We start from the raw sequence: 16239 nt of genomic DNA, 5'->3' as shown, positions 1-16239 counted from the left end.
GTGCAATAGCAGTGATGCCCAGACAATGTAGGTTTCTTTTCAGAAGCAATCTTCTTTCTGAAGTGTTTTTCAACAATGGACACCACTCACACTGTGTGCTTGGACATCCTGCCCCCTGGAATTCTCTGATCCAAATGTGCATTCTTTTCTATTTATGTGTCTGCCCAACCACACTAATCAAGATCCCCTGCTGTTGAATACAAGCTAGGAAGTGGTCGTACGATTTTAAAGTTGACAGTTTCAGCTTTGGAGGCCAATATCTCTGTTTCTGCTGTGCTTCCTGCTACTCGATCCCCAAACTTGGCCCTCCAGATGTTTTGGGACTACAACTCCCATCATCCCTAGCTAACAGGACCAGTGGTCAGGGATGATGGGAACTGTAGTCCCAAAACATCTGGAGGGCCGAGTTTGGGGAGCCTGGCCATGGGGCTGCTGCTGTACTGCTAGGGAGATTGAACATGCCCCCAGAGCTGCTGATAATTCCTATTAGAACTCACTGCTTGGAGCCATAATCCAGGGCCACTTAACTAGAAAACGCCCAGTGAACTAGGAGAAAGCTATAGGAAAGTGGCATTATTTTGCTGTGTTTCTGATTGGTAGTGTTCCCCTGCTAGGGCATGGAATCCAATATATATCAGTCTGCGTTGCTGACCTTTCCTGCCAGGCCTTCCAAGTAGACTGTTGTCCACAGTAGCCTGGTCTAACTTTTTAATGGTTTGTTGCCCTGAATAGTACTTGCTGAATGGCACTAATGGTTTTGCTGAATGGTAAAGGTAAAGGGTAAAGGGACCCCTGACCATTAGGTCCAGTCGTGACCGACTCTGGGGTTGCAGCGCTCATCTCACTTTATTGGCCAAGGGAGCCGGAGTACAGCTTCTGGGTCATGTGGCCAGCATGATTAAGCCACTTCTGGCGAACCAGAACAGTGCACGGAAACGCCGTTTACCTTCCCGCCAGAGCGGTACCTATTTATCTACGTGCTTTTGAACTGCTAGGTTGGCAGGAGCAGGGACTGAGCAACGGGAGCTCACCCCGTCATGGGATTCGAACCGCCAGCCTTCTGATCGGCAAGTCCTAGGCTCTGTGGTTTAACCCACAGCACCACCCGCGTCCCTTCTTGCTGAATGGTACTAATGCCTTAACTAAATAAGTTATCCAGTGGTGATTAACAATATGAGATATGCACGTGGAACTGGTATGTTTGTGTGTGTGTGCCTTTAACTAGTTTGGGATGCTGCTTTCAGGTAGATTTCTCGTTCCTTTTCATATCTTAATTTAAAATGAGTCGGGTGAGGAAGAGTGTTCTGTGATGGCAGTTTGCTAGGATATTGCAGAGAACTCTGAATCCTCTGGTGCCCTTGAACATAATGCCTCATTTCATCATTGGATGTGACATGCTGGCCGGGAGGCAGGTTTTCAAAGCCATTGTTTGTGTACCCTCTTTGCTTTGCTCAATAGGAAGGCTTCCTAATGGGTGCCATTCTGTGATTGGCTTTCCTGTGTGGATCATCATAAGCAGATAAACCACTGATCCATGAAGTGCTAAAGGAGAATTATCTACCTGCTCTCACTCTCCAAATTCAAATGGACAAAAAGCCTGAAGGTCTCCCAGGGGGTGTAGGGAATGTGGCCAGCCAGAAGTGGCTAGGAGAGCTCAGCCCTCTTGTAGGAGAGCTACTGCCAGTGAAACAGGGAGCAACAGATGGCTTGAACCCCAGGGTATGAGCAACATTCCCTGTTGCTACTAGCAATAGGCAAAGGGGCTGGGGAGAGCACAAGCAAGAGGGAGTTAATACCATCCCTTAGCTTACAATATAGACTATCCCATGTACCATCTGGTCTTATTTTGTGATACCAGTATGTGGAAGTGATTTTGGATTTTCATTTCCTTTTATCTACATGAGCCATCAAATCTGATGCTCTGCCAGGCTGCAGCTAGACCTCAGTGTCCAGGCTGCAGGCTCTATAGGACCAGGTCACTTGACTGGGTCTGTGCCATCTGGAGATGGTTCTAAATGGAACATGATACAGAATAAACCCATTGCTGTGTTGTTGGATTGGGGGTAGAGTGGCAAGCTGGTGTGTTGGTCAGCTGGAAGAAAATTGTTACTATATTGATATTAGCTTTCTAAATAGTTCTTGCTTTGTGCATTTTGAGGGGAGAAAATTTCCCTTCATAGACATACCTAGTGGTGTAACTGGGTGATAGTTTTTTTTTGGGGGGGGGTATAGTTCAGACCCTGATCCATAGATAAAAGTGCACCCCTTGAAGTCTTCTTTCTTTGGCAATCACTCATAGCCGAGTAAGATTGTCTTCCATGAAAACGGTCTTAACAGTGAGTTTGTGACTGTGGAGGCCATATAACATCGGTCCTGAAAGATCTACATTGACTCTCAATATGTTTCCAAGCACAATTCAAAGTGTTGGTGCTGACCTTTAAGCCCTAAAGCCTCGGCCAGTATACCTGAAAGAGCGTCTCCACCCCCATTGTTCAGCCTGGACACTGAGGTCTAGCTCCGAGGGACTTCTGGCGGTTCCCTCACTGCAAGATGTGAGGTTACAGGAAACCAGGCAGGGGGCCTTCTTGGTGACGGTGCCTGCCCTGTGGAATGCCCTCCCATCAGATGTCAAGGAAATAAACAACTACCTGACTTTTAGGCAGCCCTGTTTAGGGAAGTTTTTAATGTTTGAAGTTTTATACTGTTTTTAATCTGTTGGGAGCTGCCCAGAGTGGCTGGAGAAACCCAACCAGATGGCCGGGGTATAAAAAAAAAATATTATTATTATTATTATTATTATTATTATTATTATTATTATTATTATTATTTTCTAAAGCCAAGTACTGAAAATTCATAGGAATAGGTTTGATCTGCTTATAAGGTGTGTGGTTTAAGTTTGGGTCAACAAATACCCAATCAAAATTTATTTTGGCTTGAGTAAACTACTTGGTTGGACCTCTAAATCAAGTCCCATTCATTTTTCTTAGTTGCAGTCCAGAGACAACTGGAGCAAGTCAGGTTTCTTCATGTTGTGTCTTCTGAATAAAATGCTGTGTCTTCACAGCTTATTCATCATACATCTGTCCAATAGGAAGAAAGGAGTTTCCCCCCTATAGCTGAACAACATTGTTTTGGTTTAGGTGTTCCTCCCACCTACTGAGGAGAATCCTATACCCACCCACAGTTTCCTCTTTATCTCCCTGTAAAGTATTTATAGAAATAAGTCCTTTCTCTCTCAAGTGCCCTCGCTCTAGGCTCTTTGTGTTCAGCGCATTCCCCTCTGACACTGGAGTTTTCACAGTTATTCTTCCAGGCTGTCAGGTCTGTTTTATGTTCTAATGGTTGATCCTCATGAGGGAAGGTGATGTGCTAGTTTTGCTGAACTGGTTGAAGTATGTCACTCCTGGGAGGCAGTAGGTTTAGTTGTGTATATGAAAGGAGATGAATTCTTGAACCAGCTGATGGAGTGTATGCTTAGACACTTAACAGAGTTCATTCTTTACAGGGACCATCTTCATAATTCAGCTCATGGCCCAGGATGAGGCCATGGTGAGGTGACTGATTGTCAACAATAGTCTCTGCAAGCCTCACTGAAATGAGCCAGAGCTCTTGTGCAGCTCCCGTTCATTTCAAAGTGATTTCCGTCCAAAGTGAGGATTTTGTGGTGGAGTGTGACAGTGCTAAATAGTGTGTGTGTGGGGGGGGGTGTCATTTGGTTATTTCACTTTATGCCCCAAACTGTCTCAAGCCTGCTTTGATAGTGCCATACTTGCATAAAGAAGAGTAAATTTATTCGAGAGATTTGGTAAACCTTTCTTTTGGTGAAGCTATGTATGTGTAGATTCTCACTGGGTACCAGGACTCCTTGTAGGGATCCTGGGAGCTCCCACTAAATATCCTGTTGCATTCATGAGGCATTTATTGTGGAAAAGGGTAGAGTTGTGCAGGCTGGGGTAGTGTGACTTTTCAAAAATGTGACTTCTGAACCTACTCCTAAGGGAGCTTTGTTTACCTCTGCACCAACATGTGGTCAGTCTGGTCAATTTTTAATGAAATGGTGCTCTGAAAACCACTTAGGGAATTGATGGTGAAACCACAGAATAGAATCCTTCAAACCAGTATAGTAGTACCTTGGGTTAAGAACTTAATTCTGGAGGTCCGTTCTTAACCTGAAACTGTTCTTAACCTGAGGTACCACTTTAGCTAAAGGGGCTTTGTGCCACCGCCACACAATTTCTGTTCTCAACCTGAAGCAAAGTTCTTAACCTGAGTTACTATTTCTGGGTTAGTGGAGTCTATAACCTGAAGTGTCTGTAACCCAAGGTACCACTGTATTTTTTAGTAGGCAGTTGTTCACAGATAGGACAATATTAAAGAAAGCCATAAAAACATAGTCAGAAGTCCCTGACTAGTTTATGAATATGCAGATGTGGTGTCTGCTCTGGGCTGGAGGTTTTCCCCACGTGCTTTAAAATGTGTATATGCACACACACTGAGCTGCATTTGATCGACCCATTACACTAGAGGAAGCCTGTGCAATGGGAGTTCTCCTCTCTTCTCCCCACCCCCTGCATATGGCCCATGTTGTCCCTAGATAATGAATACAACCCACTGTGAACAGGCCTCAGTTGAAAGTTATGTATTAAAATGTTTGGCTATATTCTGGGTACTAAGGCAACTGGATTTCCTGTCCCAGGCAGTCAGGAGAAAGCCTTTTGGCCAAGTAGGACTGTGTGCTCCTAGGGGACGTCAGGCTGCATATTGCTCACCAGTACCAGTACCAGTTCAGGACCCAGGAAGCAAAGTCAGATTGGGCAAGAGTCAGATAGAGCAAGAGGGTAGGTCTTGCTAATTGAAGTTAAGCAAAGCAGAGGCCACAGTCCAAAAGGCAAACAAGCATAGTGGTTAGCATCCTGGATGGGTCCAAGTAGCACCTATATACTGGAAGTCAGGCAAGGCAGGCTTCGGTGTTGCTACAACAACCAGTAAACCCAGACTGAACCAGAATTAAATCTCCCTCTCACCAGCTAGCCCCACTGCTGATGAATGAAGCCTCTTACTTTTCAAGGGTTCCAACCAGTTTTAGGAGGTATTTAGGAGTGGCATGGGCAAGGCTGAGGTTTCTAAGCTTGTAGTGCTTAGAGTCTGAGGAAAGTAATGGGACCTCTTCAGGCCACTGCCGTCATGGGCTCTTCTGGTGCTGGGACACCCGCCTGGGGAGGTAGGGATATTATAGGCTAATTCTGAGGGCAAATTAGGCTCCAAGGCCTATTTCCTTGAGGAGGAAGAGCCCTGACCATGACTCTTGGCAAGCTAGGAATTCAGGCTCTTTTGCCTTTCGAAGCATTCTTGGTATCAGATGCAGCCTGGAGCCAGTCCACTTCTGGAAGAATAGATCCATTATTAGCTATACCAGATGCATCACTGCCCAGGACACTGCATACTGGTAGCATTTTTGACTAAATCTGAACTGAAAGAACTTAGTGCACTAGAGCTGCTGAAGTATTCTGAAGCTTTTATTTCATATTACTTTGACAGAAGCAAACCTACTTTTAGCTACTCACAGGCTGCTCTTTCACAGGGGTGTTCTGCTTCCCATTCCATTCCAGAACACTTGGAAAGGCTCCCATGAGGCCATGGCATGCACCCATGTTCTCTGCCTCACTGATTTTGTTTATATAATTCTTTGGGTGGATCTTCTGGGTTTTCCAGGATCAGGGAAGTACAACTTTGTGGCAATTGGCTCTGACTCTGGAAACACAGTTACTGGAGAAATGTTTCCTATTCTGCTCCTTGATGTTTCTATACTCTTGGATGCCACTGCCCAATGCCACATCTCTCATGGATGTGCTTCAGCATATTCCTGTGGCCTGGAAAGGGTATAATGGCTGAGTATAGTACTCCAAAGGGACATAGGAAACTGTCTCATACTAAGCCAGGCCATTGGTACATCTAGTTCAATACCGTCTTTGCTCACTGGCAGTTTCTCTTCAGGATGAAGATGCTGGGGATTCAGCTTGTGACCTTTTGTATGCAAAGTTCTGCCACTGAGCTATTGCTCATTGTTTGAGTTTATGTCAGTGGCATTCAAGTTGCTGTTTGGTATCTTTTGAATTCCGTTGGAGCTCTTAACCATACTAGTAAACACCACCTTCTTGGGGAAGTGACTATTTTCCCAAGCCCTTCTCTTTTCACTGCTTCAGGGTGCAGACTTCTGGAAATTTATTAACATAACAGTTGTGGAGTTGATGGCTAGTCATCACAAGTTTCTGTTTATGTGTTAGTAAATCTCTAGTTTGAGCACCACCATCAGAATAATGCAGGAGCAGGCGTGGCAAAAGAAAAAAAAAAGTAATACAATAAAATAGAATAGGGATCAGCAACCTTTTAAGACCAGTGGGCACATTTTGAATTTTGAGGGACTGGCATTTTGAGGGCGCCAGTCACAAAATGGCCGCCATGGGACTATGGAATAACACAAAATGGCTATTGGGGGACATGACATAGCAGATTAGAGAGTACAGTCATTGCTAATTTCCTCTCTCCCACCAACCCTGACAGTCTCATGGGAAATCAGCTATGTCTTGGTGGTCCTGACTGTGGAGGAAGAGCTATCAAAGGCATAAGAACACTGTTTTCCCAAGTGCATATCCTAAACCAATGTCTCTGCTGCCATCCTGTAACCACTTACCTAGGAGTAAGCCCCAATAAATGAAAAGAGATTTACTTTTGAAGTAGGCACGTATACCATTGTACTGAAGAGTTAACAGTTTCTCTTTGACGATTATATAGCATGTCATGGGACTTGATTTAAAAAAAAAAAACAATTATGTGTGTGATAAGCAGCTGTACAATATATTAAACCCATTTCTTATCATAAGATGAGTTCCAAGAAAAATTCATGATCTTGAGCATTGCAGGTAAGATACTCAGGGGCAGACAGAGGAAGGAAATAACTTTGTGATCCATAAGGAAAAGTCTTTCCTCTCTACAGCACAATATATATTTTCTGATTTGTCATGTATTTTTTTTATCATGGCTGTTAATGACTTTTAGCAGCCATTTTGGAGCCAAGGTTTATAGTCTACTAGCTGGGACAGAGCAGTTGAGACTTCCTATTAATTTGGGGAACCAGGAGCTCCGGAAAGGACAGAAGCCCTTTTGACATTATTGTTGTTATAAAGTCAGAAGTAAGGATGCTGCTGCAGATATAAGGACAATTTCTCAGGGAGACAGCTCTTGGGCCTTGTGACTGGTGCTTTGTAGCTTTCCTCTTGCTGTGCAGTCTTTTATCCTAGAGTTGCATGTTATGCACTCAGTGCCTTTGCTTCTAATCTCCTAGGGCTAATTAGTTGGATTGGCATTGCTTGGCTGCACTCTAGTTCTGGGTGGTCTTACACAGGGAGTTCCCCCCCCCCAACCCCAACCCCCATTTTGCCTGTAAATGGTGGCTTTTTAGCTGTTAATCTCAGCCGTTGCTTGGTGCCTAAATGTTCTGAATTATGTAGTGCAGACACGTGGAGGAATTTTTCTTAGTGCTGCAGTGGAAACATTTTCTGACATGTTCACAGTCCCATGTCAGGACGGCATTGGTTACTTCAATGCAGGTAATTGTTTTAAAGCATTCACAAATCACTTATTTTCCCCCCACCCTTATAAATAGATGAAAATGAAGTAACAGTAAACCAGTAGAATACTATTCTAATAATAGTATAAGAATAATTTACTGCTATATAGAAGTCCAGGGCAAAGCACTGTCCACATCCCTGGTAGTTTGGGTTGGAGGGAACTGCAGTTCTTCTTATTAACTCTTTCTCTTGCCCCTTCAGAATAGGGGTTTTAAAAATCGATTCACCATTGAAACCTCCCAACCCACATTTTATCTATCTACTTACCATATTTATAATCAGGCCTTTAGCTAATTAAACCATCTATGGCCTTTTAAACTGTGAGGGGTATTGTTTTTGTTCATTAATCTACTGGTTTTACATCATAAGAAATAGCTTTGTAGAAGGACCCTGCTGTTCTGTTGGATCATACAGTAGTTTGTTTTAGGATTCTTAATGTGGTTGGTTGGTAAGTAAGTAAGTAAGTAAGTAAATACAGCAAGCAAGCAAGCAAGCTAGCAAGCTGCCTCAGCACTTTTTATAGTGGAGAAACAGTGTAGAATATATAAACACATAGGTATTAACTGCCCTCCTCACTCCCTTGTCATATTCTTTTCTTATGTCCGTTACATGCAAGCTTTGTAACGCTTGTCCTGTTCATTCTTTGACCATTGTACTTTTCTTCCTTAGGATGAGATTGAGGAATTGCGGGCTGAGATGCTGGAGATGAGAGACGTCTACATGGAAGAGGATGTCTACCAGCTACAGGAGCTCCGGCAGCAACTGGACCAAGCCAGTAAAACCTGCCGCATCTTGCAATACCGTCTGCGAAAGGCAGAGCGGCGCAGCCTTCGTGTGGCACAGACTGGCCAGGTGGATGGAGAGCTCATCCACGGCCTTGAACAAGATGTCAAGGTAAGCCTGCAGTTACAAGAGAGAAGACATTTGAATGGTCCTGGGATTTTAAAAAACCTGCTTTGTCCTATTTCAGATTATTGGTCCATTGTGCTGTTTATTTTCACTACTGGTATCTCTCCAGGGTCTTGGGCAGAGGCATTTCCTGGCTCAGATACCAAAAATCCTTTAACTTGGAGGTATTAGGGATTGAACTTTTGCTCTTCTACATGCGAAGCATGTGTTCAGCCAGTGCTGGGGTGCAGGCTCTATTTGGTGTGCATTTAAGTTATGTTTTGCAAAAATAACTGCTTAGATATGACTTGCTTGAAAATGGATCTGTTGCCATACTGACCTAGAGGAGAACTTGGAAGATTTGTGAAATGCTGCTGTTGGGCACGGTAGCAATTTCCCAGAGGAAACCACGAGGCTTGGATTCCTTTGCACAAACGTAGTCCACCTCTTACTAAGTCAATAAGGGCAAGATAATGGCAAGTAAAGACAAACAGAGATTTGAGTTGTAGTAGAGTGGAGTCAATTCATCTACATGCCCTTTTGGATGCGAGTAAGAGGCAGCAGCAGATCAAGTCTTATGTATTTTAACGCTTCCATAATTTTACTGTGCATACATTGAAATTTCCATTGGGTTCAGAATTAAGTATCCTGAGAATCTCAGCTTTTGAAAGAAGCATATTTCTGGCCCTTGTGACTGTGAAGATAGGCATGAAAGTGTGTGGGCAATGCTAAGTAAAATCTCAGAAGTCAAGGAGGTGGGGGAGAGAAAGGCCAGGGTTTCATTACCCGCCATGGCTCTATTCTCGTATGACCAATAGAAGCAGAATAGAATATGCAAAGTAAGCAACTATATGCAAGTGATTGCTAATTTGCATAGATGTCACGGAATTGATCATTTTCTTGCAGAATTTGAATTACCTGTGGTTTGTTGGTTTTTTGCTGTTTTTGACGGTCCTGCACATATGCAATTCTGCGTAAGTTCTTTCTAGTTCAGGCCTTGGTGGTGAGAGTGGACTGCAGCTTGCTCTGCTTGAAATGATTCCTTTGAGGAGTGGGCCCCTTTTAGCTTTTAATTGCTGTCGAGTTTACTGTATAATGTTGAGTTGACCAATCCTGTAGAGAGCCAGGTTTAAGCTGGTGTTGCATTACACAAAGTGCAGGCTGAAATGGAGAGAAAACCCATCTCTTTGCTTTGGAGAACAGAGCTAGTGTTGGGATCTATAGAATCCTGCACCTTTATCTCATACTTCCTTCATAGAACTTAAGACCAAGCTAGATGTGACATTTGCTGTGTAATTGGTCTTTGTTGAACAAATAACCAGCACAGGGGCTCCTGAGCCAGATTGGGGCCATGGCATGGTAGGAGAGGGGATCCCCCCCCCCCCGTTTCCATTTTATTCCTGCTGTTTTCCTGATTGGACTTGACTGCTATTTATCTGTACTGGGAGGCAAGCTCCCATCAGGATTCTGATCAGGACTGTGGGTTAACCCTGCTCCAATTCCTCATGCTGTTATTACAATCTGGCTCATCGCATATCACACGCAACCTTTGTGTGCATTGTCATAGCTGCATATCCCTTTAAACCTGGGCTCCCCAAACAATGTGGCATATTTTTAGCAGCAGCTGGACTTTTTGCTGTACTTCTGCTTCTACTTCACTCCCTTTTCCATTGCACAGACACCAGGCTTCTTGTGATGTGCAGACCTGGGAAGGGTTAGTGATAAGGATATGCTTTCTTGTCAGCTCAGTTTACAGTCATGGGAACTAAGCAGCTGACCAAAGAGGCTGAGCCCCTTCCCTGAGCTGCCCAAGGGCCTTAGCTAGCTCTTGATGATTGCACAGGCCAGCTGGGTGGTGCATATGCTGCTTAGGCATGGCACTTTATTGGCATTGCGCAGTAACACAATCTGCTGGAGGAATGCCTCCTTTCTTGCTGCCTCCAAGGCCTGTTCCATTGCTGTGGCCCTTTGAACAAAGCTGCATTGCCTAATGGCATAGGCCAGGGCTGAGGAACCTCAGGTCTGGGGGCCAAATACAGTCCTTCAAGCTTCTGTATCTGTTCCTTGAGCCTCTCCCTACACTGTACTCCCCCCCCCCCAGCCATACCATTCACTGGATGCACTTCATATTCTCCTTGAGTGTTTTTTCCTGATGTGTCCTTGAACTCTGATAATGCCTCTCCCCTGCCTGGATGGAGGATAGAGAGAGGTTTGTGAGTGTGTGTAGAAACCAGCCTGCTGTACATTTACATCTGTTGCTCCTCCCACTTTTGCCTCTGGCCCCACCCACCACTGTCACAAGGCCCCTGGAACATTGACTCAAAGGGATGTGACTCTTGGGTTGCATTCGACAGGGAGCGGAAGCCCAAGCAGCTGGGGTACCAAAGGGCAGGATGAGGGAGTCTGTAAAATGTTTAGGCATGTCGACGGCGACTGGCATGGTGTGGATGAGGGAAGAAAATGCTGGGAAGGTTGTGCTCTTTGCGGGGGGGGGGATTTCCCCCATGATTAACAAAAGCAGAAATGTTAGCTCCAGAGCTCCAACCTTTTGGACATTCTCCAGGGGCGACTTGGATGAACATCCTAAGCAAATAGCACTGGCTAGCCTTATTACTGTCTAAGCAGTAGAATTCGATTCTTTGAAAATACCGGTACTTTGTTCTCCCCCTTTCCAATTAAAAATGAATCTGCAAGTTCACCTGCAGAGTTAGTTGTGCCACTGGCCCTTCCACGGGGCCTCTGTGTGAGTTCCCCTGTTGTGGTGCATAGATTTGTAAACAGGAGGCATTTAGCTGGTACAATTATCATCTCCCTGCTTATTCTGGTCACATATTCTGTGGTCTTTTATCCTCTGGGCTCACAGTGAGTGAAGGAAGGCAGGTTCCCTGGCAGTATGCTGTGTGAGAAGTTGGCCATCTCATGGCCCTACAGAGCTGGCAATTTGAGAAGCAACCCTTGTGCTGTCAATCCACATGGGCAAGCCCTTCAACTGGGCAGAAGTCCCAGACTCTGTGCATGGTCCCCCTTTCTAGTTGACTGGGGGAGAAAAGAGAAAATAGTAATAAAATGTAGAGGTAGTTTTTTTACTTGCATAGACATGGCAGGCAAAGTATGCAGCTCTCTCTGTGCAATCAACTGTTGAGCAATTTTAATTAACAAAATAGGTGTTTTTGAACCTACCCATCCAAGGAGAGAAGGGCAATCAATGCCCAGCACTGCTGGTCATTTCCCTGCGGGAGCAGCCTTTGCTTGTAACTCTTTCTGTAGCAGCACCTGTGCTTGTATTTGGTCATGACTCAGTGAGAGCAGCCTCTCCACTTACACTGGAATGCTGTTCTTCTTCAGCTACAAAACGCTTTTTCATTGTTGCAGTACCTTTTATCCCAGCTCAGCAAAGCCTGGGATTGAGCCAAATGGAAGCTTTTAAACAAAGAACTGAACCTGCTGCCAAGTGCCCCAAGCTCCAGAAAATGGCAGTTTCTGGAAATGAAGCCTGCCACAAGTGACGGATGACAATCTCCACCCAAGCATCCCTCGCTAACTGCTCTGTAATTAAGAGGATATGCTTGTGCAGTTGTTTAAAAGTAAATGTAGCTACCACCTGGACCTGCTGGGGTCCAACAGAATATATTCTCATCATGATACATGCACTGGAATGAGGTAGCAGATATCCTGCCCTACTAAACACTACTGTCCTCCCTGTTACGATCCCAAGGGGCAATACTGCTTTGCTCAGTATTGTTGATTAGAGCTTTGGGCATTTGAAAATTTCCAGCTGCCATTATTGGGGCTGCTGGCAATGCTGAGTTCCATATGCCAATATCCGAGTCTGCAGTAGGATGTAAATTAGCAACCTGAGGAATGCAAGCTGAGGATTTAACCTGTATGCCACAACTCAGCTAGTTCGAAAAGAGAGAACTGCAGGGAACATGTCCTTAGAAGCTTATCTATGCAAATAGGCCAAAGCAAGGCAGGTGTTACTGCCTGATCACTGTAAAGGCTGCAGGTTTTGGGTTGCAGCCAACTAAGTTCTACTCAGAGTAGACTCATTGTAATCAATGGACCTAGGTTACTCATGCTCCTTAATTTCAGTGGGTCTACTTATGGACGCAACCCATTTCTTTATAAAGGGCCAGCAGTTCTGGTCCAAACAGCTCCCTACCATGCGTTCTGCCCCATAGTATTTATCTCACCATAGCTTTGAGAAGAGGCTTTGATACTCTGGAATGAGTGGGGCAATCCTAACCATTGATCCATACTGCTGGCAGGGATTAGAAATTGACACCACCGGCAGGGGAACGTGGCCACCATGGAGGCCCTTTCTGTGCCCACGGAAATGATGGAGGAGTATTTGCTGCCATTGGTGTTCCTGCCAGCAGTAGCTGGAATAAAACTCCCCAATGGGGGTGTTTCAATGATAGGGTGGAAGCAGAGCAATGGCTCCTCTGGATCCAAAGCCAGTCCAGTTCCTGGTGAGGGACCTGATTTGGGCGCATGTTGTGAGTTGGTGCAGCCAACATAGTTGGGAAAACTGCCTTCCATTTTTTCCCTGCTAGCTAGCAGGAGCCAGTCAGGCTGCAAATGCCACGGAGAGTCCCTTGCTCCATGCCCCACCCCCACTCAGTTAGGGTTTCTGTCTTGGTGTGGGGAATGATAACATCTTGTTCCACACCTTGTAGTTTTTTTTAACACATGGTTCTTCAAAGTATTTGAACATAGGTTTGACTATATGAAGCCACATGGTACTGAGACAGACCATCAGTGATCCATCTGGTCTAGTATGGTCTCCTCTGACTGTGAATGGCTCTCTGGGGTATCAGGCAGAGGGTCTTTTCCCCATCACCTGCTACTTGAACCTTTTTAACTGGAGATGTCAAGGTTTGATCTTTGACCTTCTGCATGCAAACTATTAGTCATTCCAGAGCTTATGAATGAGGACTAGGAGCACAGCCTAGACCCCTGGAGGCAGAAAAACATCCCAGGTGTCCAAATGTTTAGCTCTTGAAATGGGTTTTCTCAGTCTCAGGCCAACACCCTCCCAATTATGTAATATAGAGCTACCTTATACTGAGTTAAAAGGTGACAAGGGGCACCCCTTTGCTCCCTCAGCAGGCTGTCTGGGGAGAAACAGATTGCTCTTGCCAGAGGGCTGCAGCAACCTTATGAAATTGGGTTTAGAGCCATATGGAGACAGGTCAAGGGACACATGCTCCCCCACTATAGTGCATGATGTCCAGTTTTATCAGGGATGGGGAACCTACAGCTTTCCAGATGTTGCTTGTCTGTAGCTCCCATCACTGCTGCCAGTTGGCTATGTGGGCTGGGACTGATGGGAGTCCCAGCAACATCTGGAGGACTACAGGTTCCCCACCCCTGAGTTCCATGCATGCTGTGTTCATCGAGTATGATGCCTGGGGGCTGATTTCCTTAATTGGAAACATAGAAAAGTTACAAAAAACAACATTATAATATGTAACAAAAGATGTTTAAGTGTGAAAATACATTGAAATGTTAAAACCATGTTCACACTTTAATTTTTTTTTTAAAAAAAATAACAATTAAGAAAACACGTTCACATTCCAGATGTTAATTACACCACCATTTGTATTTATACATTAGATAGCCATAATTAGTGATATACAGTACTAGCATATTTAATCTCGGCTGCATCATCACATCATAATGAGGATATTAGGGATGTTATAACTTTTGATAGCCATAGCTATCGATTCATGAGCTGATACATGTTGTAGGAATATATGTCGCATTTCCAAAGAAGAAGGTTGTGTTTTCAAAATGTAGTGTTTATTTAGCCCATGGGTAGGCAAACTGAGGCCAGGGGGCCAGATCCGGCCCAATCGCCTGCTAAATCCAGCCCTCGGATGGTCCGGGAATCAGCGTGTTTTTACATGAGTAGAATGTGTCCTTTTATTTAAAATGCATCTGTGGGTTATTTGTGGGGCATAGGAATTTTTCTCCCCCCCCAATATAGTCCAGCCCCCCACAAGGTCTGAGGGACAGTGGACCAGCCCCTTGCTGAAAACGTTTGCTGACCCCTGATTTAGCCATTCACCCTTTACAGTCATACCTCGGGTTACAGATGCCTCAAGTTGCGCATTTTCGGGTTGCACACCACGCTGAACCCGGAAGGAGTGGAACGGGTTACTTCTGGGTTTCAGTGCTCACACATGCGCAGAAGCACTAAATTGCGCTTTACGCAGACATGACGCTGCGGGTTGTGAACGCTGCAGGTTGTGAACGTGCCTCCCGCATGGATCACATTCGCAACCCGAGCCTCCATTGTAGTTTCTTCCAAAGAGGTCATTGCATGGACTGGCCCTCTTCTGAGCTAGATGTAGTGTGATAGTTGCCATATGCTTGTCACGGTGCATTTTTCTCGCTCTGCTCCTTCCCTGAACCCTGTAACAGCTGCCTCCTGGTTGCCTTACCATTTGCTATGATCAAGTGTTTTCCTTGCAGGAGCAGGAAATAACTGGAACTCCCCCCCCCCCCAACCTTGATGGTGTTGCTGGAGCCTCTGGCTAAGCTGATTCCATGCTAGTAGCTGTCCTACCATTTGCCTCTTTCCTAGCTCAGTTTTCAGTTCCCATAGTCAGGATGCAACTGGGGACTTGTATAAATAAGTACAAAATGTGGAACACAGGGTGACTTTTCTAGCATCAGCTGTGCACTGTAGGTCACTGCATGCTTTTTTCCGTAATCCATTGTAGCATTCTGCCTCTCCAACCTGCCCTGTCCATCACTATTGCCCTGGTAATGCCTTTGGTTTCTGTCCTTTGCCCTTCACATCTTTGTGGTGTAAAACCCATGCCAGTTTCCTGTCTAGCAGGGAGAAAGCCCTGTCTGCACATGTCAACCGAAGTTCCCCCTCCTGACACTTGAATATAAATGCAATGGCCTTCTCTAACCTTTGCAGTTTCTTTACCATCACGCAAAAGAAACAAAGGAGGTCCTCTGTACAGTGAGGTAGTGCCAGTATTAAGTGTGTATAGAGGTGTATGCAATTTTAACTGTAAGCTTGCTGTGGAAAGACTCTCATTTCTTTTTGGGGACATGTAACATTTTCAATACGCGTTCCCCCCCCCCCCAAAAAAAACCCCACTCGGATTGAGCTCAGCAGAGACTTGTTCTTTGCACAGTACTGATTGGCTAGCCCTTGTGTCAGTCTCAAAAATGCAGTAAAAAACAGTATAAGTGTAAGAAACCTCTGAAAGGGGGGAGGGGAGTTGAAATATGATGTGGAATAATTCAAATTTGTGTTTTGTGTTTATTGTAAAATGAAAATATAAAGAAAAAATATTTTTTTAAAAAAGAGGAGGAGGCAATCAACATTCATTGGAAGCTATGTGTTTATAATGGGTGAAGGCTGTGTGGGTGTGTGGAAAGCAGAACTCAACTCGCAGCTGGAAAACCCACTTATGTTTGCAGGTTTGGCTGCATACAGTCTAAAGTTTTATATAGGCTCAGTGGTGCTTCCTAGAGTTTCCATACAGGGTACCCCTATTTTATTTGGGATCACACACTGCGGAGGGTCTTGAAATTAGATATTGATGTCTTGCCATCTGGTCTTTCGGTTGCTTCCCCCGCCCCCCACAAAAGTTCATTTTTTTTGTAAAGTTAATTTCCTCCTTCCCAGTGAAGAACCTCTCCTCTTTCCTTGGACTGTGATAAAGGACTACCTATGACCCTAATTATCAGATAA

The 16239-nt window shown here is 44.8% G+C and overlaps 1 protein-coding gene across 4 annotated transcripts in view; it reads left to right on the top strand.

Moving 5' to 3' along the window:
- Positions 1-16239, top strand: part of MTCL2 (microtubule crosslinking factor 2) — a 78821-nt gene that overhangs the window by 15345 nt on the left and 47237 nt on the right. For all 4 annotated transcript variants that reach the window (XM_081915923.1, XM_081915924.1, XM_081915925.1 and 1 more), the window contains exon 2: positions 8298-8522. In XM_081915923.1, the coding sequence (XP_081772049.1) occupies positions 8325-8522 (198 nt within the window). In that variant the 5' untranslated portion in view covers positions 8298-8324. The remainder of the gene's footprint in view (positions 1-8297; positions 8523-16239) is intronic.

Source organism: Podarcis melisellensis (genome assembly GCF_964234715.1).
Source record: "Podarcis melisellensis genome assembly, chromosome: 6".
In the NCBI taxonomy this organism is placed as follows: Eukaryota; Metazoa; Chordata; class Lepidosauria; order Squamata; family Lacertidae; genus Podarcis; species Podarcis melisellensis.
The sequence above is the reverse complement of the archived record's forward strand: the minus strand, read 5'-3'. Positions and strand labels throughout refer to the sequence as shown.